Genomic DNA, 23,557 nt, shown 5'->3' with positions numbered 1-23,557 from the left:
TGTGACCTCTTGGATGAGTCATCGCTGCACTCTTGGTGTAATTTTGGTTGGCCGGCCACTCCTGAGAAGGTTCACCACTGTTCCATGTTGTTGCCATTTGTGGATAATGGCCCTCACTGTGGTTTGCTGGAGTCCCAAAGCTTTAGAATTGACTTTATAACCTTTTCCAGACTGAAAGATCTCAATTACTTTGTATCTCATGTGTTCCTGAATTTCTTTGGATCGCAGCATGCTGTCAAGCATTTGAGGATCTTTTGGTCTACTTCACTTTGTCAGGCAGGTCCTATTTAAGTGAATTATTGATTGAGAACAAATGTGGCAGTAATCAGGCCTAAGGGTGGGCATTCACTTTTTCACACAGGGCCATGTAGGTTTGGATTTTTTAATAAAAACCTTCATTTAAAAACTGCATTTTGTGTTTACTTGTATTATCTTTGTCTAATATTTAAATTTGTTTGATGATCTGAAACATTGAAGTGTGACAAACATGCAAAAAAAAAAAAAAAATCAGGAAGGGAGCAAACACTTTTTCACACCACTGTAACTGCTATTTATGTTTACACATGCTCATTCTTTCTCTCTCTTTCTCTGTCATTCTAGAACATGAGCCAATGGATGTAGAGAAGGAGGACTATGAAGGTTACATTCAAACGACTCTCATCTCAATCTCTGAAATGTGAGTCAGATCTACGTATTCCTGTCTGCAGCTCCTAAGCCAATCACATAACAAGAACACACACTTGACTTTTGGACTCAGCCTGGCCAGTGTTTGCTTAGGAATCACCAATAATTACACATCAAGGAACATGTCACCCAAAACACTTTAATTGTAAACACTTATACATGCAGCGTTAGAAACATTTGTGTTTCTGGGTAGCATATTCCCAATTATGAAATATGTTTTACTAGAAACATGTTGAAACTGTCGTCATTCAGAAGGATTCTCAGATTCTCCTGTGAAAAGACAGTAAATGGCAGTAAAATGACAGTGAAAATAACACTGTAAGAAGGTTAAGCACCAGCCTGACAGAGCATCCCAGCAGAGCCGCAGGGCACTGTGGGCACTGTGGACACTTCAGACACCCTCGTCCTCGGGGACGACTTGTCAATGGCGTGACAAACCACAACCCGCAGTTCTATTGACAACTTCAACCTGTTTTTTTCAGAAGGAGAGAATTTTTTAGACAAGATAGACTACACACAAACAACGGGTTGCCAAAACTCTGACGGGGTTTAATTTTGTTGGAGCACAATTCATCCTCCCCCATTGGTGAAGATGCATGGGTACAACCACACAAGGACTCCCTTGTATTAGCGATTTTGTCACTCCAAAGCCACATCTTCTCCCCTTGCTTTTGGAGCAAAGCAGACAGGTTACAAAGGAAAGGACTGCCAACAATATTACTAGTAACCTTCTACAGGCCTCCAAAGCACACAATGCAGGTTTTATTGATGAATTTACAGATATTTTGTTTTTTATTTCCACAGAGTTTGACCATTTTTTAATTGCTGGTGATTAACATGCATATTGACAATCTCAAGGACAGTTATGCCAAGGATCTCAGTGCCATACTGGACTATTTTGGTCTCTCTCAGCATGTGGCTTTAGCACACACTGCTGTGCTCACACTCTAGATGTTAAGGATGTAACCTTGTCAGATCATCACGGTATGGATGTGTGGGCCTCACTGGAACGCAAGACCAACCTTATTAGGCATTTTCCTGACTCACTAAAACATGCAGTTGTGTGGACTCTTTAAAAAGATAAATCTTGAAGCAGCTCTAAGTAATTACAGACCCATTTCCAATCTACTGTTCATTGGAAAAATCATTGAGACAATCATCTTCAAGCAAATTACTGGCTTTCTATCTTTAAATAGCTGTCTAGACAAATTTCAGTCAGGTTTTTAGCCTACTCATTGTACTGAGACTGCTCTAATTAAGGTAATTGATGACATTCATTTAAATACAGACTCTGGGAATATATCAGTTTTAGTACTGCTCGATCTCAATGCAGCGTCTGATCCTACAGACTTATAGATAGACTTGAAAAATGGGTTGGACTCTCAAAACAGTCCTGAAATAGTCCTTTTCATTACTGCAAGGAAGAAATTACTTTGGCAAAATAGAAGAAGTTTCTGAAATAGTGACCTTTGGTGATCCCCAGGGTTCAGTTCTTGGGCCACTTATATATCTTATACATGCTTACTCTAGGCCAAATTGTACAAGATTTTGGGCTTTCTTACCACAGCTATGCAGATGACAATAAGAGTGTTCTGCAGTAGAATAAAGATAAAAACTGTGATTTAATATATTTGGCAAAAGCAACGAGAGGAACACACTAACTGCCTTTTTGGACTCAAAATCCCTAAAATCTAAAAAAGTAGCTCATAACCTTGGCATACTAATAGACTTTGATTTCAGTTTTAGCATTTACATAAAATGCTGGTTTAATAACTGATTATAATGGTTTCCCAACGGAACTCCCAAAAAATATGACCAAACAGATTCAGTTGATTCATAATGCGGCTTCCGGAGTTCTCATTAGGAGCAAAAGATGAGAATGCCGCACTTCCATTTAAAATTTTTAATTCAACTTTTATCTGAAATTTTTCATTTTATCGTTAATTTCGTTTCTTTAAAATAGTTTTATTTCCTGAGGTGATAGATCTCCGGATGTAATTAATCTTCTTTTCGTATGTGAAAACATGTTGAATTGCTGCTGTGTATGAAAGGTTTTCTACAAATAAACTTGCCCTGCCTATATTAATTATTTATAGGAAATTTATTTTAAATTTAAATGCACTTTTAATTTGGTGAAAATGCATCTATTCCTTCTATTAGTACAGGATATCAGAGATCTAAACTTCCATGCTCTGTCTCTAGGAAAACGTCAGAGTACAACGACACCATCATGCCCCTGTCTCCAGAGGTGTACGGGGAGCTGGAACGCATGGTGCGTACAAAACCATCCCAGTTGCATTTTCACTGGCGAAAAAACTGATCTCTACACTGTCCTACAGTTCCTGTACCACTGGTTGTAAAGTACAGTTCACCTAAGTAATCACTAATCTTTACACTGTTCTTTACTGTAGTGGTCACATGTTTACAGTAATTATTGATCAGAATAATCACTACTCTTTACAGCACACATTACCAATGTGATCACCAATCTTTAGAATACTTTATCAAAGTAATCACTAGTCTTTATAGCACACTAATTGTGATCGCTGATCTTTTCAGTAACTTCCTCCACTGGAGTCTCTACTTCATAAGCAGGCTACTCTACATTGAAGACTAATGAGTTAGTGCAATGTCAATGGAACTTGCATTTAATAAACAACTAGCTTTAGATGTTCTAAGTCCCGTCTTTACTCTGTTGTAGACTCGAGACCTGACTGGAGAAATGGGAGAGGTAAAGCTACTTTAATGACTTTGTTGTCTTGTTTGTTAAACATACCTATAAAGTTTATAAGGATGGCGAGTGTAACACGGCTGCTATCCCTCCCTCTCCCCCGTATAGCTGTGTTGTAGCCTTCCCGAGACCTGTTGAATAAACAGGCGGTAGAGCGGATGTCCTGGCATTTCTCCCGGAGGTCCTGCACGCCACCCGAGGTCCTGCGTCTCTTCTTCGTTTCCTTCCTTTGAAAAGACTTTCTGTACAAATGCTGAGTGAGCTGCAGAACACGCAGGCTACTGGCAAACACCGCAGCAGCTGAAATAACAGCCTGTACCTTGCATACCTAGCACTTAACCCGATATTGTAAAACGTGTTTTTCATAGTTGCCCTATGAGGACAATTTTATTTGAGACAGGCCAGAAAGCAGTGATTTTAAATCAACATGATGCATCAAGCATGCATTTTATTCATGCAATCAACAAGTACCCTGTACCCAGCTAAGTAAAGAGCTGCACTGTAAAAGCAGCTTTGAATATAGCCAGTAGAGTAGGTACAGTATGCGCATACTAGTGTAATATGCATTCCTTGCCTTTTACTTAAAGCACACAGTTTGTACGTGCAGACACACATGCTGGCGTGAGTTCTGCTCTAGAGGGGTTGTGTCTGTCTCCCCTCTCTATAGACTCGGTAAGTGCTAAATGGGAAATTTATTCTGCTAAGAGTGAACGAGTGAGTGAGTTCGTACAAACATAGAAGGTGCTTTTGTATCTAAAAATAGTAAAAGAAAAGCAGTCCAACAAAAATGAAACGATAAATAAAACAGAAGACAGTCATGTTTTTTAAGGTTCAGTAGATGGTTTTTCATCTTAGAAACAAACATAACCCCGCCCTTGCATCTAACCAGACAGGTTCGGTTCAGCTACGTGCTGACATTCTAAGTGAAGAGGCAGACTTGGGTCACATGACAGCATGGTCTTTTATTTGATATTCGATCAGTGACACAAATACTTGTATCTTGTAACACAGTCTGATAATTGTGTAAAAGCAGTTTCGCTAAGGGGGGTAAGAAATTGAAACAGGACCGTTCATAATACATTAAAAGTACAGTGGGGACAGCCAGTGAGATTATGTGCCTAGGATAAAAAGGATACTACTACTTCACCAAGCAACAGCTATCACTAAAATAGTACTGGGACATCTACATCAAAATATATAACTGTTCATGTTAGTCAGTCTGCTATTTAGTTTGCTTAGTTTTCTTTTTGCGCAATGCAATAATGAGCTTTTGCTGCGCGTGCGCGCGCACACACACGTAGCAAACTAGGTGTTCACTAGCAATATAACAACCATAGGCAATCACTGGAAATGTAAAAGTTCAACACAGATAAGCTTATTGTGCTTGCAGTCTATGTCTGTGCTTCCATATACCTAACTCAGCAAAAATATATATATCTTTTTTCTTTTTACATTTTCATTTGAAAAAGACAGGGAACAGGGCAAGGTGAAAGCCTTCATTATTATTAGCCAATTATGGTTATTAATACAAAGATTTCAATAAATATCAAACAACAAAAAATCCCATTTCTAATGCATTTAAGCAGTACTGTGGATGCAGCAGAGAGTCTGTCACTGGCCAATATCAGGAACCAGGCAGCTGCATGCATCCTGTCAGCTCTGCATGGTTGATGCACCGCAGGCCACGCTGGGCCACGGTCACAGATTTGTATTTGTAAAACTGAATGAACCAAATTTAATGTTTCTTGAAGTTAAAGATGCCAAGATGAATGTAATAGGGGGAGGAATAAAACAAGCAAATTCTTGCTGTTCATGATTGTTGCCTTTTCTAAAGAAAAAAAATCTTTTACTTCACATTATTTAGGCATTGAGTTCAAAATGAATGGGGGGGAAAAAATAAAATTAATGTGTTGTTTCACATAACAATAAATAAATAATTGCTCTCAATCAGATCGTTTTCTATTCTTGCCAGAATTCATGCCTCATGCCAAAAAAGGGTTCTGCGGCTGCCTAATAGTTTCTTCTGAGTGATGGAGAAAATTAATCTGGAGTTTTGCATTGCGTCTTTGTGCATAGAGATTAGCACAGACATCACCGGTCCCTGAAGCCTCTCTTGTTGGGTTCAGTGCATCTCCTTAAAACAACCCCATCTACAGGGGTCTCCTCCCCAACAGCACACACCCCCTTAAAAGAAGGGCAGTATGTCCACACATGGTCAACTCCCCTGTGGAATAAATTATGAACTGCAAGACCGACTACTGACAAGGCGAACTGAACAACACTTTTCCTCAAAATTGTCAACAAGATAAAAGCTGCTTCAACTTAAAATTCTGTTTTTAAATAAATAAATAAATAGATAGATAGATAGATAGATATTTTTGTTGGGAAGTATCTACTTTGCAAAAGCTTCCCATTCACAGGAGACTTTGAAGGAGGCCTCCATCTTTAGTTACTTCAGTGACATCATTAAAGAGCTATGAAACTAATATACGAAGTTTTAACAATACAATGTAGATTTTATAGTATATACTGAAAATAGATTTATACAGTGTGAACCTTCTAGTTACCAGACCATGGTACCCAGCCTACCATGAGCAGACACTGCGTGATTCCACCCAGTAACTGTGTAGCCCCCTCGCCCCCCCAATCCATGTGTCCACAAAACAAAAACACACACCCAACACAACAAGTTCTAATGAGATTCAAAGGATCCCAAACTAAACTCTCATTCTCTTTTTAAGCTAATTTGTCTGTTATAAACACACACTGCTGCACAGATACATCAACACCCACGTACATACACTTCCTGCTAGGGAGGGTTTCAGGAATGTGTGTGTGTTTGCAGCCTAATGGACGGGGTGGGGCTTCACAGCATGCCGTCCAGGTTCTTCTCGGCCGTCCTCCTTGTCGCCGGCCACTGTGCTCTCCTGGGGGCTGTACTTGCTGTGGTAGTCCTGCAGGAGGGTCACCACGTCATGGTGGCCAAAGTGCACGGCCTCGTCCATCGGGGTGTTGCCCCACCTGGGCCCGCGTCCAGATGGAGGCGTGCACAGACAAAAATAAGTACACGCTGCAGTAATGGTAATGATGTAGCCTGCAGACAACTGTGGTGTGTGTGGAAGCACTCTAACCTGTCTCTAGGGTCAGGGTTCACCTTGCATGCCTCCAGAAGGAAGCGCACGACCTCGGCGTGACCTGTAACCCATTGTCCCACGCGATCAGATCAGTACACGTGCTCCTCCGCTCCGCTCGGGGTGTGGGTGGAGTGTTTAAAAACGTACTTCACTAGGGGATCTAGAGTTGAGCAGCTGCCTGTCTAGGGTCTGCTTAGCGAGCGGGGAGGCCTACCTTCTGCTGCGGCGACATGGAGGGCTGTCCTGGAGTCGTAGTCTCTCTGTTCCATATCCATAGAGGACAAAGCGAACCTACGCACACGCACACACACACACAGGTCCATCACAAACAGAAAGGTTCAATATGGGCATAGATAAGTGATTCAGGTTTGTGTGAGTGCACCGACCTCCTCAACGCAGACACATCCCCGGTGTAAGCAGCAAACAGCAGGTTGATGACGGACTTGACCTGAAAGAGAGCAGAGACGACGTTCCCGTTTGGAGAGAGGAAAAGCAGCTGAGCATGTGTCGTAGCTGTGCTCATATCAACACTAGCGCTATGCAGCATCACACACACACACACACACACACACACACACACACACACACACACACACACACACAGTCTTATTGTAGCTCCTCCCCAAAGCCCAGAGAACCACTCCCCTTGAAGAAAGCTTAGTTAACATTTAACATGCAGCAACCAGTGTCTGTGAAACGGATCAGCAAATGCAGGGTAAAGTCGCCTGAGTAAATTATCATAATTAATCTGCGTTACAGTACACAGTTTGTGGTAATGGTAAAAAGGCAAAAATCAGTAACGCGTAAAATCATGGCTTTGGGGTGTGTTTTCGTGACCATGCTCGCACGTGGTATCCCATCAACGGGAAGCGTAAATGTTGATTTTGCATGCTACATCTAAAATAAGGCTGATCAGCTTATAGATTTCCTGTCAGTATTTCTAGTGTTAGAAATGGCCATTGGCTGGCAGAAACTAGAGCCCAAGGAGCCACAGTTCCCTTTTCCTCATTCAGAAAACGCTTCCGTTTGCTAATACAGAATACGTTCTGTAGCTTTGCGTAAGCTTGAGTGCGACCGACTGCACAGGTATTTACTAAACTTAATTCACCAGACTTCACTAAGACTTCACTGACATTGCCACATACATACATAGATGACAATGACAGCAGTGCATTGCTATGCGAAGGCGGGGATAATGCCACTCACCCTCTCATCTCCGCCCTCTCTGCGAGGATCCAGCTTCTTGGCGAAGTGGCGCAGATTATCGTAGTTATGAAAGTTACAGAGCTGCACCAGATCCTAACAGAAAGGCAGAGGGGGAGGAGTCAGTTGGAGCAACACTGAGATGCTGACCACTGGGTCTCATTATGGGCTCTCTTTCGCGTTCATGTGAGAATATGTTCACCTGTGTTTGGCTTATGTGTGCTTATATGTGAATAACACTTTAAAATACAAAGATTTGCTCTGGTCAGTAGAAATTTGGTTCAGGACAGTGATTTCTCCAGTCACTTACAGAAAAAAATATCTCTTTGCATCTCTGCCCCTTTTGGTTTTTTTTATTGTCTTCATTTTGAACTTGGCACTTGGAACTGCAACTCTGTCTTTCTCTCTCCATCTTCAGATAACATCCTTGGGCTCACTTGTCTCTTGGAACAAAAAGCTTTTTTTTACCTTTAGAAAGAGAGAGAGAGAGAGAGAGAGAGAGAATGAGAGAGAGAAGAAACAGAGAGAGTGTGAGCGAGGGTACCGTGCAGAACTGGATGCCGCGGACACTGTTGCCTAGTTTGTCCAGTGGAGGAGACCAGCACATGATGCCCATCACGTTGGGCACCACGAGCAGGATGCCCCCAGCCACGCCTGATTTAGCCGGCAGGCCCACCTGCAGCACGGACGCACGCAAGACAACAAGAAGGCAGGATTCTGTGTGACTGAGACTCATGTGAGACTTTCTAAGAGGAAGTGCACAGAACAGTGTGTGTGTGTGTGTGTGTGTGTGTGTGGCTCACAGGGAAGGCGAACTGGCCAGAGAAGTCGTACATGCCGCAGGAGTGCATGAGACTCAGCGTGTTGCGCACGGCCTCGGGATTGAGCACGCGCTCGCCTGTGATTGGACAAAAGCCACCATTGGCCAGCGTGGCTGCCATGACGCTGGCACTCTCGCAGGTCACCTCAATGGAGCACAGCTACGTGACAAACACATACCAATTCAAACTTAGCCTTAACCATGACTGTTTAAACTCTGCTGGAACGTTCCGGAGGCTTCCTGGTTTCATATCTAGCTCTTAACATAGTAAACCTTAGGCACTGAAGGTAAAAACACATGTACTAGAAGTGATAAAAAACTAAAGTACTGAGGGTACTGAGGTATATTGAGTATACAAGGTGTGTGATTATGGCTGAACCTGTTGAATATCCACTTCTTAAAAGGCATTCTGACCTGGAAGTAGAAGTCCAGGATAGAGGTCATATCAGTGCCCTCTGGGAAACACTGAAGAATAGGGGGGGGCACATTTTAGTGCACATGCAGGCAACACAGATCATCAGTGCATCAAGAAGAAGTGCCGCCTCATTACTCTTGACGATGGTACCATTGCAAACGTGTAAAAACAGCAGTCGTGCAAGTGTCACCTTCTTCTCCTTCAGATAGTAGCCGATGGCAAAATTCCTGTCCCCAGACAATCTCTCCGACTGAAATCTGGGAAAGCGAACAACCGAAAACCACGCTGGCACACTGAAAACTTGGAAAGAAATTACATTTCCTGATGTGCAACTTATGTGCAAATGATTCATTCATTCCTTCGGTCACATAAGAAATCAACCTTCTTCTGGGCGCTAATATAAAATAAATTTTTTTTTAATTGCCACGTGAGTGGTATGTAGCGTGTTAGGTCAAAGGTGAGCGACTCACGTAGCATTGCTGAAGCCCACGTACTCATTCCCGCAAGCTTCTTCATGAAGTTCATCACCTGAGACACGACAGAGGCACACGGGCGGATCACACCCCCGTCGTCTATACAGATACTGGTGATTTCTCATGCTTTTTTTTAATTAACTTTAGAAACATCCACCCCCAGACTTAGTGACCAGAGGCTGAACTCACAGGGCAGGGGGAGCAATCTGTTCTGTCCCTTACTCAACTGACATGCTGAAAATGTAACATGAATTACTGGAAACTAATGACAGACGATTAAAATGTCACGGGAAACTAATGACAGACAATTAAAAAGGCACAGAAAAAAAAGATACGCCAGAGGGGAGTGTAACTAATAGCTAGAAGATAATGAAACTGTGAAAGGAGGCACCGTGGGCAGGCCAGATGGCAAACCGTAACAGTGGGAGCAGCTGTACTCACGTAGTCAAACTTCTCTGCGTTGCTAGCACCTTGCTGGAAAACAGTGGGACAAAAACAAACAAAGTTAATTAGACCTTAGAAAAGCACCACAGCAAAGCAAAAAAATAATACCAGTATCAATCTTTTTTTTTTTTTTTAAGTAAAACTCTTATATAAGCACCTGAACAAATCCAGTATGTTCACCGTCATGCAACACGGGGATTCAGAAATTCGAATAATCAGAATACTGAAGCAGATTTGATTGTACTAGTTTGAAAATGTTACACATGAATAAACCAGATCTAGAGACCTGGCCTAGAGTGGACACACCCACATGAGAAACTTTAAAACTTTATTACCAAAGAAGATGTATTCACTGCTAAGAATGTTATATGCAACAAAAAGATGAGGAAATGTAGTGTGTGAGACGTGATGGTGTGAGGAACATCAGGACCTCTGTAAGGCCACCTTAGCAAGCCCATGAGACTACGCTCACACTACAGGGTGGAAATTTGCCTGGGGGGGGGGGTTTGGGTTGCCTCATCTGACCTATACGGGAAAGAATCGTTGTGATGAATACTTGTGGCGCCATTTCTCGTCGTCCGCTTGTTACATTGATGAGGGGTGGATGGTCATGCATGCGTTTGGGTCAAGCACAGATCAAAGAATTACATGCGGTTACCCTCAGGGCAGAGGTGCGTTCACACTGCTGACACACACTTATAAAGGGTACTGAGCATTTAACCTGTAATGTGAACGTAGCTGATTGGGACTTATTTTTTTGTTGGACTACTTTAAGTGGTATGGCCTGGTTTCACCTGAAATGATTGTGTGTGTGTGTGTGTGTGTGTTCTGTAATGTCGGGGTGCACCACTAACTTGCTCATTAGTATGCTGTAACTAAATACATTTTTAAAAAGTTTAAAATGTTTAATGAAGTGCAAATTTTTCCCCACATTGAAGAAATGGTTTTTAATATATCTCATATTTGCATATGAAAGTCATAAAAGCACTGAAAAATAAACTAACAAAAATGGTAACTTAAAACTTATCCTGTAACCTGTCCATGAAAAAGTCATGTCTGATCCTTGATCCTAGATTTGTATGACACATTATTGAACAGAATCGGTAAAAATAACTACACACAGAAAATCTGAAGAAGCCCACCATAACGTCCATCAGAATCAAACGCGTCATTTGTTCAATGAAGAAAAACTGAATTGAAAGGAAAAAATTACCAAAGCCATTGACCTGTTGGAGTTATAATTCCCCACAGATCCTAATGCTGGAAAATACGGGACAACAATCAAAACACAAAATAGTCTTTATAGAGACATCACACATTTCCATGGAAACGGCCCATGTGAGGTCCTAATGTGAATGCTTGAGAATGCTTGAGAATTGTCTGTTCCACAAATACACAAGGACTTGATGACATAATCCGGGTTTTGTGGGGCCTGTACTGTCTGGTCAAAGGTTTCAAGGCCACTGCAGAGACAGCTAGCTCATGGTCCTCTTAATTCATTTAATCATGTGTGTGGTTTGTGTGGCTGTGTGTGTGCATGCAAATGTGTGTGTGTGTGTGTGTGTGTGTGTGTGTGTCTGGGATCAGGCTTTAACACACTGACTGCCATGCTGGAAGAGATTAGCGTGAAATTCAAATGGAAGCTGTTCTATAAAGAGAGGAAGGCAGCTGTTTAACCCCGCCTACTGCAGCGGCTCCGCCTACCGCAGAAGCAGTTCTCTCACCACGGAAAGCACGTAGGAGACCCAGTATCAGCCTCACTCGCCACCATCTGTTACATTGATACATAAACACTATAAACACTCTTCCTCTCTATCAGTCTATCCTCCTCTACTCTTTCTCTCTTCTTACACCCCAACCCATGTAAAATAAATCTCTCACAGCACAAGTATTCCTAGCAGTGGGTGTGTCTTGACAGTTACGGTGGGTTGAGGGTGGGGGTGAAGGTGGGCCCCGCCCCTTGGCCCCGCCCCTTGGTCCCGCCCCTGGGCCTGTCGCCTGGGGTGGAGAGAGCCAAACACAGCAGCACTCGAGGACATCTGCGGGGTTTTTTTTTAACTTCCTGAACTGCCAGGACCATAAGATGGGCGTCTTAACACCATCACAGTAGTGTGGGAAGGAACTGGAACTTACCTTGATAAGCGACGTGCATACTATCGCGCCAGCGTTTACCATGGGATTGTGTGGTTTATCTGTAAACCGATAAAGGAGATCATAAAATAGGTTAAATAGCTAACACAGAGAAATCTAACTGACCGTAGTTCAGTTTCATCTGATTAAAGAGAAGAAATACAGTGAGTTTCATGAAGAAATGAATGTGTTTGCTTGTGTGGGTGTGTGTTTCCCACCGTCCTCGTTGAGGAAGAGCTTGTTGAAGCGCAGACCGCTGGGCTCTTTGCCGATGAAGCGGTGCACGTACTCCGTGCCGTGGTCGTGCACGGCGATGGCGTATTTTAATGGCTTCACGCACGACTGCAGACAGAAGGGCACTTTAGTGTCACCCACCGTGTGTCTGAAAAAATACAGAGAGAGAGAGAGAGAGAGAGAGAGAGAGAGAGAGAGAGAGAGAGAGAGGAAAAGGGTGGAAAGTTCAAGACAGCGACAGAAACAAGAGAGATGGATGGACGGACACAAAGCCAGAGGAAGACAGGAAAAGAGAGAGAGAGAGAGGGAGAGAGAGAGAGCGAGAGGGAGAGAGAGAATGAGAGGGAGAGAGAGAGCGAGAGGGAGAGAGAGAGAGGGAGAGAGAGAGCGAGAAAGAGAGGGAGAGCGAGAGAGGGAGAGCGAGAGAGGGAGACAGAGAGAGGGAGACAGAGAGGGAGACAGAGAGAGGGAGACAGAGAGAGAGAGAGGGAGAGAGAGAACGAGAGGGAGAGAGAGAGCGAGAGGGAGAGAGAGAGGGAGAGAGAGAGCGAGAAAGAGGGAGAGCGAGAGGGAGAGCGAGAGAGGGAGAGCGAGAGAGGGAGACAGAGAGAGAGGGAGAGAGAGAGAGCGAGAGGGAGAGAGAGAGAGCGAGAGGGAGAGAGAGAACGAGAGGGAGAGAGAGAGCGAGAGGGAGAGAGAGAGAGGGAGAGAGAGAGCGAGAGAGAGGGAGAGCGAGAGGGAGAGCGAGAGAGGGAGACAGAGAGAGAGAGAGGGAGAGAGAGAGAGCGAGAGGGAGAGAGAGAACGAGAGGGAGAGAGAGAGCGAGAGGGAGAGAGAGAACGAGAGGGAGAGAGAGAGCGAGAGGGAGAGAGAGAGAGGGAGAGAGAGAGCGAGAAAGAGGGAGAGAGAGAGGGAGAGCGAGAGAGGGAGACAGAGAGAGAGAGAGAGAGAGGGAGACAGAGAGAGAGAGAGAGAGAGGGAGACAGAGAGAGAGAGAGAGAGAGAGAGAGAGAGAGAGAGAGGGAGACAGATAGAGAGAGAAGAGAGAGAGAGGGGAGACAGAGAGAGAGAGAGAGAGAGAGAGGGAGAGAGAGAGAGAGAGAGAGAGAGAGAGGGAGAGAGAGAGGGAGAGAGAGAGAGAGGGAGACAGATGGAAGGAGAGAGACAGAGGAAGAGAGAGGCAGAGAGAGGGAGAGAGGAAGAGAGAGACAGAGAGAGAGAGAGAGAGAGAGAGGGAGACAGTGAGAGAGAGAGCGAGAGAGAGCGAGCGAGAGAGAGCGAGAGAGAGAGAGAGGGAGAGAGAGAGAGAGAGAGAGAGCGGGAGACAGAGAGAGAGAGAGAGAGAGAGAGAGAGAGAGAGAGAGGGAGACAGAGAGAGAGAGAGAGAGAGAGAGGGAGACAGAGAGAGAGAGAGAGAGAGAGAGAGAGAGAGAGAGAGAGAGAGGGAGAGAGAGAGAGAGAGGAGGAAAAGGGTGAAAAGTTCAAGACAGAGACAGAAAACAAGACAGATGGACGGACGGACAGGAGGGCGCATAAGGAGACAGCCTGCAGAAGAAAGAGCCCCTTTTTATTCGCAACAACTAAGGCGGGACCGTACCGCTGCCCGTCCACCGTGCAGAGAGACACCGCCCAGAGGTCAGGGCTGAACTTCGCCAGCTGGGGGATGTAGTCCGCCACCTGCGCAACACACAGCGGCATCCTATCAGACCACACTGCGCTGACGTATGGGGGGGGCGAACAGGGCCAGGCGGTGTAATGATACGAATCACTATCGTGATATCTTTACATTAAAATAACCCCAAACTATCACTAGAACGCAAATAAACCCTCTAGAAAAATTATACGTCTCACATAACCTGGTAAAAATAATGTGGGCTAAGTTTCATCAAGGCTATAAAGCAAAATATTCGCAATACTGTACTGACTGTGTGTCGTGCCGCACTACTGTAGCTGCTTCTGTTCAGGCGCTAAGAGATTCGAGGTGCAGTTTTGAAGGCGGAACGTTTACAAGCAATGCAGCCATGTGAGAGGAGACTGGCGGCAGCGTTTTGTGGCCGTGTGTGCCAGCTGCTCGCCTTACCTGCCCTCCGGACAGCTTCCTGGCATTCTCGTACAGCTCGTCAATGTGCGACGTGAAGGACTGGAAATCGGGAATCACGAACTTCCTGCGGAATGCCTGAGTGAGCAGCACGATGTTGGTCTGGACACACCTGCGTGTGAAAAGGCGCGCAAATGCACACAGAGAGACAGAAAGACATGGAGAAAAAATAACCATACGTACATGTCTGCACAGGTGGATCGTAGTGTGTATGCAGGTGGTATTTTTATAATAAACACACACACACACACACAGGTAGATCGTAGTGGGTATGCAGGTGGTATTTTTATAATAAACACACGCACACACACACACACAGGTAGATCATAGTGTGTATGTAGGTGGTATTTTTATAATAAACACACACACACACAGGTAGTAAATAGTGTGTGTATGCAGGTGGTATTTTTATAATAAACACGCACACACACACACACACACACACAGGTAGATCATAGTGTGTATGCAGGTGGTATTTTTATAATAAACACGCACACACACACACACACACACACACACACACACACACACACACACAGGTAGTAAATAGTGTGTGTATGCAGGTGGTATTTTTATAATAAACACACGCACACACACACACACACACACACACACACACACAGGTAGATCATAGTGTGTATGCAGGTGGTATTTTTATAATAAACACACGCACACACACACACACACACAGGTAGATCATAGTGTGTATGCAGGTGGTATTTTTATAATAAACACACGCACACACACACACACACACAGGTAGATCATAGTGTGTATGCAGGTGGTATTTTTATAATAAACACGCACACACACACACACACACACACACACACACACACAGGTAGATCATAGTGTGTATGCAGGTGGTATTTTTATAATAAACACACACACACACACACACACTCACACACACACACACACAGGTAGATCATAGTGTGTATGCAGGTGGTATTTTTATAATAAACACACGCACGCACACACACACGCACACACACACACACACACACACAGGTAGTAAATAGTGTGTGTATGCAGGTGGTATTTTTATAATAAACACGCGCACACACACACACACACACAGGTAGATCATAGTGTGTATGCAGGTGGTATTTTTATAATAAACACACGCACACACACACACACACACACACACACACACACCACAGGTAGATCATAGTGTGTATGCAGGTGGTATTTTTATAATAAACACACGCACTCACACACACACGCACACACACACACACACACACAGGTAGTAAATAGTGTGTGTATGCAGGTGGTATTTTTATAATAAACACGCGCACACACACACACACACACAGGTAGATCATAGTGTGTATGCAGGTGGTATTTTTATAATAAACACACACACACACACACACACACACACACACACACAGGTAGTAAATAGTGTGTGTATGCAGGTGGTACTTTTTAAAAAGGTGTCGGTCCAAGGCTCCATCAGACGTAGTCTTTAGTGTCACTTTCAGCATCTCCATACACTCCTTCAGACGCGGGTCTCCTGTACGCAGGCCGGTAGCTTTCAACGCCTATACACCCCCCACCCCACCCCCACACACACACACACAGCACCCACACACACACAAACACACCACCCAGCAACACACCCACATGGCATGCACACACAGCAGTTAGCTTGATAAGGTAAATCAAAAGTCAAACATGACAGTAGAAGAGTTAAGTGCCATTTTTATTAGAAAGTCTGGACTCCCACACAAGTCCTGCTTTGTAAAACTCCTTTCAGGTAAAGTACAATCTTTATAAAGTACAAAGCAGATGTGTGGATGTGTCCTGCTGAGAAAAGTGTGGGAATTCTGTAGCATTTGACACTGTAGTGATGTCATATGTGTAGATTTATTTATGCACTTAACTGGGGCGGCAGTGGTTATACTGCTAGTTTACAGTTTCCACCCACTTTATCATGAAACCGTTACTTAAACAGATCGCAGAGATTTGTAGGTGTGCAGGTCGACACTACATCTGTTGGCAGGTCATTATGTGTGCTGGCTGTCCTCCAACTCTCCACCAGCATTGACTTTGTGATCACAGGCTGGGTATTTCCGGGTAACACACACACACACACACACACACACACACACACACACACACACACACACACACACACACACACACACACACACACTCACTCTCTCAGGGAGCCCAGAGGAGGAGTGAGAGTGAGAGACTCCTCCTTCTCGGGATGACACTGCAGAGGATTTAGACTATTACATGAGGAGGGTGACAGCATGACAGAAGCAGGAAGAGGGGTGTGGGCGAGGGAGGTGTGGTGGAGGGGTGTGTGGGAGAGGGAGGTGTGGAGGGGTGTGTGGGCGAGGGAGGTGTGGTGGAGGGGTGTGTGGGCAAGGGAGGTGTGGGCAAGGGAGGTGTGGGAGGGGGTGTGTGGGCGAGGGAGGTGTGGTGGAGGTGTGTGTGGGCAAGGGAGGTGTGGGAGAGGGGTGTGTGGGCGAGGGAGGTGTGGTGGAGGGGTGTGTGGGCAAGGGAGGTGTGGGAGAGGGGTGTGTGGGCGAGGGAGGTGTGGTGGAGGGGTGTGTGGGCGAGGGAGGTGTGGTGGAGGGGTGTGTGGGAGAGGGAGGTGAGGGGGAGGTGTGGGAAGGTTTTGGTGGAAGGAATGAGAAAGAGGTGCACGCAGGTGTGGGGTCTTGCGTAGCGTCCACATCAACATGGACAGAAAAGGCGTTCATGTTAATGTTGGAACATAAATAATCAACCTGCTGTCTTCTCATTTGATGTCAAAATCTACGTTTAAAACATATTCCAGGTGTGTGCGTGAGCGCTCTGTTACCGTGGTAAACTTGTGGGAGGGGATTTTTTCTTGACCCTCTGCAATGGTGTAAAAGAGCAGGTCTTCCAGGCTAGGCAAGATGCCTGCCTTCCTTCTCCTGAAGAACACGAACACACACACACACACACGAGGCAGAGAGACAGTGAGATGAGCACAGTCCCACACTCAGCAGAGGACGATATGTAACCATCAGCTGTAATATAATAAGCATTATTTCCTATAATACCGCCATAGATCTGAGAAGTGTTTCAATGTGCCTCTCCCAATGTCAGTCACGTTAAACATAAACGCATTAGGTTAAAAACGATAGTAACTGACAGCTGAAAAGGGCACCTGTGACCCTTTAATGAAAAATGTACATTTAATTATTACTGTGCCAATTATTACTGATTGGTTGACACTGTGGCAGCAGAAACACTGTCTCAAGTGAAGAGAAACTGGGGTTAAAGTAACAAAAAGCCGACATGAAGCAAGACACAAAACCTAATGTATATATGAATGAGAGGCTGGCTCAATACATTCAGCGACCACAAGAAATATGGGACTCAAGGTCTGGTGGAGGGGCTACCGTGGTGCTGCAGTGCATTGAGGGACCTCTCTGGCTTCACAACAGAGGAACTTTCCTCCATGCTGGAGATGATCTTAAATAAATGCAGCGCCTACCACAGGCCCAAACCATCCAGAGACAAACTCAGCAGGATTTCTGATTGCACCTTTAATTTATGAGATATTATGAGAGATTTTTTTTGTTTTTTTGTTTTTTTTTTAAAATACAGGAGTAAACCAGTAACTTTAAACTAAGCTTGGACCATTCTGAGCAGCAGGTTCAGTAATGGGCGGCCTGCCGGAGCCTGCCGGGTCTTGGTGATGTCATCTCCGGATGATTGGGAAGGTTCCAGAACATGGGGCGTCCCTCTGTGAGGTGGGATATGGGATGAGGGAAAGCCGCTCGGACGGGTTCTAGATTTTTAGAAGGGATGCCAGGAGAACACAAATGACGGCTAGTTAGGCGTGACATGCATGGCACGGACACTACTGTGACCAGAAAAATAAACAAACAAAACCCCACAAAACATTAGATACTTACACCACAAACGCAAAAGCAAGCAGGTCAATCCGAGGGAGAGAACATATGCAGAATGAATGAGAGATACATTCAGAAAATGTGCACGCAGTACAAAACCACAACATGACATCAATGTACAAGCTCGCGGTCATCGCCGTCACTGGTGTTATAACTGATATCGAATACATCTGATGACCTCTGACTGAAACATCCTGTTTCTCTACAGCTCTTACTACAGTACACTGCAGCTGCTCACCTGGAATCTTCTTCAGATATATTGCATCAATTTCTTTTCAATTCTACTAAAATACTTTCAGTAGTATACCAGTTCAAATAATACTGGCATAACGTCGAGCAAAGGTTTAGATAGACATGATTTTATGCTGACAAAGAGGACCGTAAGCAGACAGTTGACACCTCACATCACGACAGCTGTCTCAGCTTCCTGTCAGTACCTGTCTGATGACCCTCTGTGTCCCACCTCCCCCTCGCTCCCTTGCTAATGCCCCCTACTCATGGACCTGAGTGAGACCAATCCTTCCCCTTGGCTACTCCGCATGGCTACTGAAGGTCGGCGTATCCCTAAACCACATCTCTCTTTTAAGTGCAACATATATCGGTACCATAACCTTCGGCTGAAGGATGCCGGACCGTTTTTTAATGCAGCAGTGCAGCCCTAACCTGCAGGGTCTCCCGATTTGAAGTGGCTAAAGTGAATGAGTTGAATGTAAGCGCGTTTCACTCCACGCACAGGGACCCTCGCTGGATCTTCTAGCCCAGCCGTTTCCCAGCCAGGCTGCATTTTCTTACTCTGTACCACCCCAGAACGCGTCTTTGTCACATAAGTGAATTCTGTTTGTAAATCTCCATGCGAGGTACAAACAGGCGGTGTTGGTGCGAATGAGGCATTAGCTAAAACGTAATGGAAAATGGCCTCTCCTCGGCAACTAGGAAGAGACGACATGAAACCACTGACTGTCTGTGTAAAGCATACAGCATACAGAGCTACTAACTACTTCGTCCAGACGTGTGTACTACCACACTACATAGTACGCCAAAAATAATATACCGTTCAGATGTTTTGCCAGTTTACATCATGTATTTTCATATGGTTGCACATGCACAAACAATATATATATTCCTAAAATAGGAACAGTAATTTGTAGCATGTGGTAAGTGGTTTCGGACGCAGCCTTAGTGACTGACGTTACACGTTAGCTCTGAAGACTTCTTGAATAGAGCAGGACAGCTGGTGCACTCCCTCCCTCCTCCACTAGTGGGCTAAACTATGCTGTGCCGTGCTAAGCGACACCGTCACTTCCGCCAAGCGGCAGCCACTGATCTCCTGCTGTACGGGCATTATGCCTGGCTTCAGTTGTTTACACACACGCCGGTCGGATAATGAGCTGTGATCGCATTCCCTGAGACGCACTCTTGTGTGTGTGTGTGTGCGTTCAAATGTATTCTCATGTCTTTTTTTTTTTTTGTCTGAATGATGCTTGTTAGTGCATGTCCTCTCAGCCCAGTTTGAGTTCAGAGGGGTGATCATGATATATGACGACACCCTGGTGACTGCTCTGTTCATGCCACACGTTAGATAACAACAGATTACGGGGAGATGTTTACAGGAACCTCACTCCTGGACAGCCGTTGGACCCCAGGCAACACCAAGTGCAGGTATTCACTGTTCAGTGTCTCAAACCATTGCATCTCCTTCAAGCACATGGTACACTCTGGCATGTTCTGCTTCTCCTAAGCTCCGCCCTCTCTTCCTCCTCACACGCCGACATGTGCGAGGGTCTCTCTGAACGTGCGTGTCTCTCTTGGTTCTGTAGTCTCTCTCAGTGAGAATAATGCGTTTCTGCTGTTCTACCAAGCAGCATACGGAGCCAATCTACTGTGCATGCTATACTCTTCCATCCTTGTACATACTCGAACGTATTATAACAGTGTAGTCTATATTATGAACTCCACATCCACTGTTGTCATCACAATGAAGATAAATATCTTAGATACATAACAATCTTCGGTACATAAAACATAACACCACACCGCCCATTGCTATCTGACAGCACCCATAATAAAACTCTGGCAAGTCATTTAATTTGGGCGAGTGCTTCACACACAGAATAAAAGCAACAGGATGTACATGCAGTTGTCTGGGGCCAGAAAACAGTTAAATTTACTTGCCATGAAGACAGCCAGACAGAAATACAGCCCTGTGAACTCCCTGACCCCAGGCACTAATGAGATATTGAACACAACCTAAGCTACCAGGCTTGGCCTGGCCTGCGTGTGCCTGTTTCTACACACTAACCTCACATCAGGCTCTACTTGTCTGTATCGACCCAAACCTGATAAACCGCCCATAAAACAGAGCAGACACACATACTATACGAGGTCTGTAGCCTATTTTTGCTTATTTAACATAGGTATTTATTTCAAATAAAAGGTGGAATGTTGATTTGATAAAGGACAAGAAAAAAAAGGTTTCTGAGAACGGATTAGGCATTCCATGGTGAATTCCAACAGTTCGTTTGCTAATAGCCATCACAATACTGGCCCTGGGAATGCTGAGATCACAGAAAATATTATGCCCTCGAATCAAATCACAATGGCGATGTTTTAAACCCTGACACCACTCATACGCCATAACTGCCGCTCACTGAAATATTACTGCCATATTGCTAATTTGTACACTTCTGAGCTGATTAAAGTCTGTGGTATATTACTGACAATATGCAGATTTTAGAGGCCAAACTCAGAATGTTCAGGTCAAACACATCTGGGTGGAAAACCTAGAGATAAATACACCAGAGCAATAACCCGTCATGCACAATAATGTAAGGATTAATGTAAGTGTACTCAGCTCGTTTGTTGCTAGCATAGGCCTACTCAGCTGATGCTGATGTACTCATTTAAAGTGAGAAATGCTTGTGATTGGGGGTGACCGTGAAGACTTGTTTACCAGCAAATATAAGCGTAGCCCCCAGTCACACTCTGCAGAAGAAATTATGCAAAATGTATTAGGAAAAAAGTATTCTATAAGATACAATAAGAGACAAAAAGACCCTATAGAAAAAGATCAAAAGTAACTTATGCTTTTATTTTATTACTGGAACATAACGATGGCGTAATCCTAAATCGGAATAAGCGAATGGGAATTAACGGAATTCACATCAGATAAGAGATTTTTTTTTTCCCCATGTAAAAGCAAATCCTGTCTGACAATATGAGGTGCAGTCTTGAGCGATTTCCCCAGATGAGAGTGAGTGTGAGTGTGTGTGTGTGTGTGTGTGTGTGTGTGTCAGGAGCGGTTCGACCTTTAGTAAATTATTGGGGGGATACAGCAAAATCTCTGAAAGGTCTCCCAGGATAATTAACACCATTTCTTATTCCTAGTGAAGTAAAGTACACCATTAGCTACTGGGCTGGGTCAGGGCGTTTACTGGGGGCCCAGCAGTGAACAGAGTCGCCATCAGTGAAACAGGTCTGGCAGGGATCCGAACAGAAATGTGTGATTTCTGCCTGCAAAACAAAAACTATACCCATTCTATTTTAGCCAATATAACGGATGAGTTGGAATTCTACACATATTTAACAACCAATGTTACAGGTTTTATTAATGGCTCAGCTGGTTACGAGACAAAGAACCCTGACGTGGTGCTACTTGTTTGTGATTAAAAGAAGCAGGCTATGTTAATAATGTACGTTCTGCAATTACCAACGACACAGACTAAAAAATCACAATGTATAATTGTGTAGCATCTCCCCCTACTACAGACACACACAAACAGATGGAGAGAATGAGGCACAGTAGCATTACACAGCTATACCTGACCTTCAGCAGTCATTGAGAGAGAGAGAGAGAGAGAGAGAGAAGTGTGGGGGGACGACGACAATCTGTTGTCTGTCTCTGGGGGATATATATGAGAACAGTGAACAGACAGCCTAACCACGCCTAACAAAGACCCAACAAAACAGAACACAACAGCACCAGCACATCCAGACTTCCACACTTTATTGCGGGTTCTGCTTTTAGCAGAACAGATGCACCATGTTTCAGATGCGTGTGAACAGCCCCTTCACCAGTACAAACAGCCCAGGCACCCTGGGGCTACAAACCACAGCACAGGACCACTCTGAACAGTCTGCTGATTTCTCCTAACTCATGATGTGATGGGGCGATTTGTATGTTAGTTCTAATGCAGAAGATATAGTTGGCAGTAAAGAGCTGAAATACTGGATTAAAAGGAATTAATCTTATTCCAACTAACGCAAAGCGAGTAAAGAGGACAACTGACAGAGTTGTGTGAATTATAGTCTCCCCGTTGCACAATAGTTTTATATATAGTGCCAGTATGACTCAAAACCTCACTCAATTTATTTCACAGAAAGCCAAAAGTTACAGCTGAAGGAATTTGATGAGATAGCTTATCCTGTAGAAAAGTTCTATATGCGCAATAAATAACTAAATGAAAAACTCAGGAAATCTGTAGAGGATGTCACAGGCCTTCTTGATCTAGCGTTAGCTATCCTATACAGAATAGTCGACAACTGAAGAACCGAGCCTTGATATGTAGCTTGGGGTGGGCCTATTTAAAAGAATAGTCGGCAAAACCAAATATACGCTGTAAAGCTCACAAAAGCCGTGAAAAGCACAGCCAGGTGACAGCGCCCAAGCCTGTAACAGGCATAAAAGACACCCCAAGGCTTGCCAAGGTACACGTCACAAGCGAGGCCTCCCACCTCCGGCTCCTCTCTGCCGTTGGGAGTGAACGAGGAGCCGACTCAGCTGAGCCGGTTGACCGAACTAAGATAGGAAACCCGCCGGATAATAACTACGCTGCATTTTGGTGGTCTATCCACCTGTCTGACTCTACCGACGGTTTTGCCCATTAGCTGTAACGTTACTCACTTCTCTGCGGCGGTTTCTTTGCCGTCCGCCTTGGTGCACAGGTAACGTCGGCGCAGCGCATCGCTCCAAGGCGGACCGCATCCTCCGACGCCTCTGACATGGTCGGTACGGGCGGTGCTGATTTTGCGAGGAGCAGGTCGGGTCGTTTTATCTCCAGCAATATCTGACAAGGGACGCTTTATATCGGGTCTGCACAACTTCCTCGAGGCCACCGTAAACCTAAATTGTAACATTTCAGGCTTGTCACGCGTATTATAGGAAGCTTTTTTTTTTTTTTACTGTCAAAGTGACTGAAAGTAGGATCGCTATCTAAACAGGCTACAGATAAATCATCTACTGAGATGCGCTGAGGTGTCGCTCGTCTCTGTCCTTGGGCCGATTCA

At 44.6% G+C, this 23,557-nt stretch overlaps 2 protein-coding genes across 3 annotated transcripts in view; one reads left to right on the top strand and one right to left on the bottom strand.

Annotated features, from left to right (window-relative positions):
- The window catches only part of stat1a (signal transducer and activator of transcription 1a), a 16,385-nt gene extending 11,023 nt beyond the window's left edge, over positions 1-5,362 (top strand). For both annotated transcript variants that reach the window (XM_035521128.1, XM_035521129.1), the window contains exons 22-25: positions 601-676; positions 2,887-2,956; positions 3,386-3,415; positions 3,524-5,362. In XM_035521128.1, coding sequence (XP_035377021.1) covers positions 601-676; positions 2,887-2,956; positions 3,386-3,415; positions 3,524-3,553 — 206 coding nt within the window. In that variant the 3' untranslated portion in view covers positions 3,554-5,362. The remainder of the gene's footprint in view (positions 1-600; positions 677-2,886; positions 2,957-3,385; positions 3,416-3,523) is intronic.
- On the bottom strand, positions 4,855-23,557 carry glsa (glutaminase a). The gene is given in 20 exon segments (XM_035521130.1): positions 4,855-6,314; positions 6,316-6,436; positions 6,547-6,610; positions 6,764-6,840; positions 6,936-6,997; positions 7,756-7,848; positions 8,297-8,428; positions 8,556-8,732; positions 8,987-9,037; positions 9,178-9,244; positions 9,458-9,485; positions 9,488-9,515; positions 9,902-9,934; positions 12,038-12,096; positions 12,253-12,416; positions 13,866-13,945; positions 14,349-14,478; positions 15,798-15,916; positions 17,191-17,287; positions 23,175-23,557. Coding segments are annotated over 20 exon segments (1,848 nt in total). The 5' UTR covers positions 23,408-23,557; the 3' UTR covers positions 4,855-6,281.

The sequence above is a fragment of the Electrophorus electricus genome, chromosome 21 (assembly GCF_013358815.1).
Source record: "Electrophorus electricus isolate fEleEle1 chromosome 21, fEleEle1.pri, whole genome shotgun sequence".
Lineage (NCBI taxonomy): Eukaryota > Metazoa > Chordata > Actinopteri > Gymnotiformes > Gymnotidae > Electrophorus > Electrophorus electricus.
Note: the sequence above shows the minus strand (reverse complement) of the source record. Positions and strands in the feature narration are given on the sequence as shown.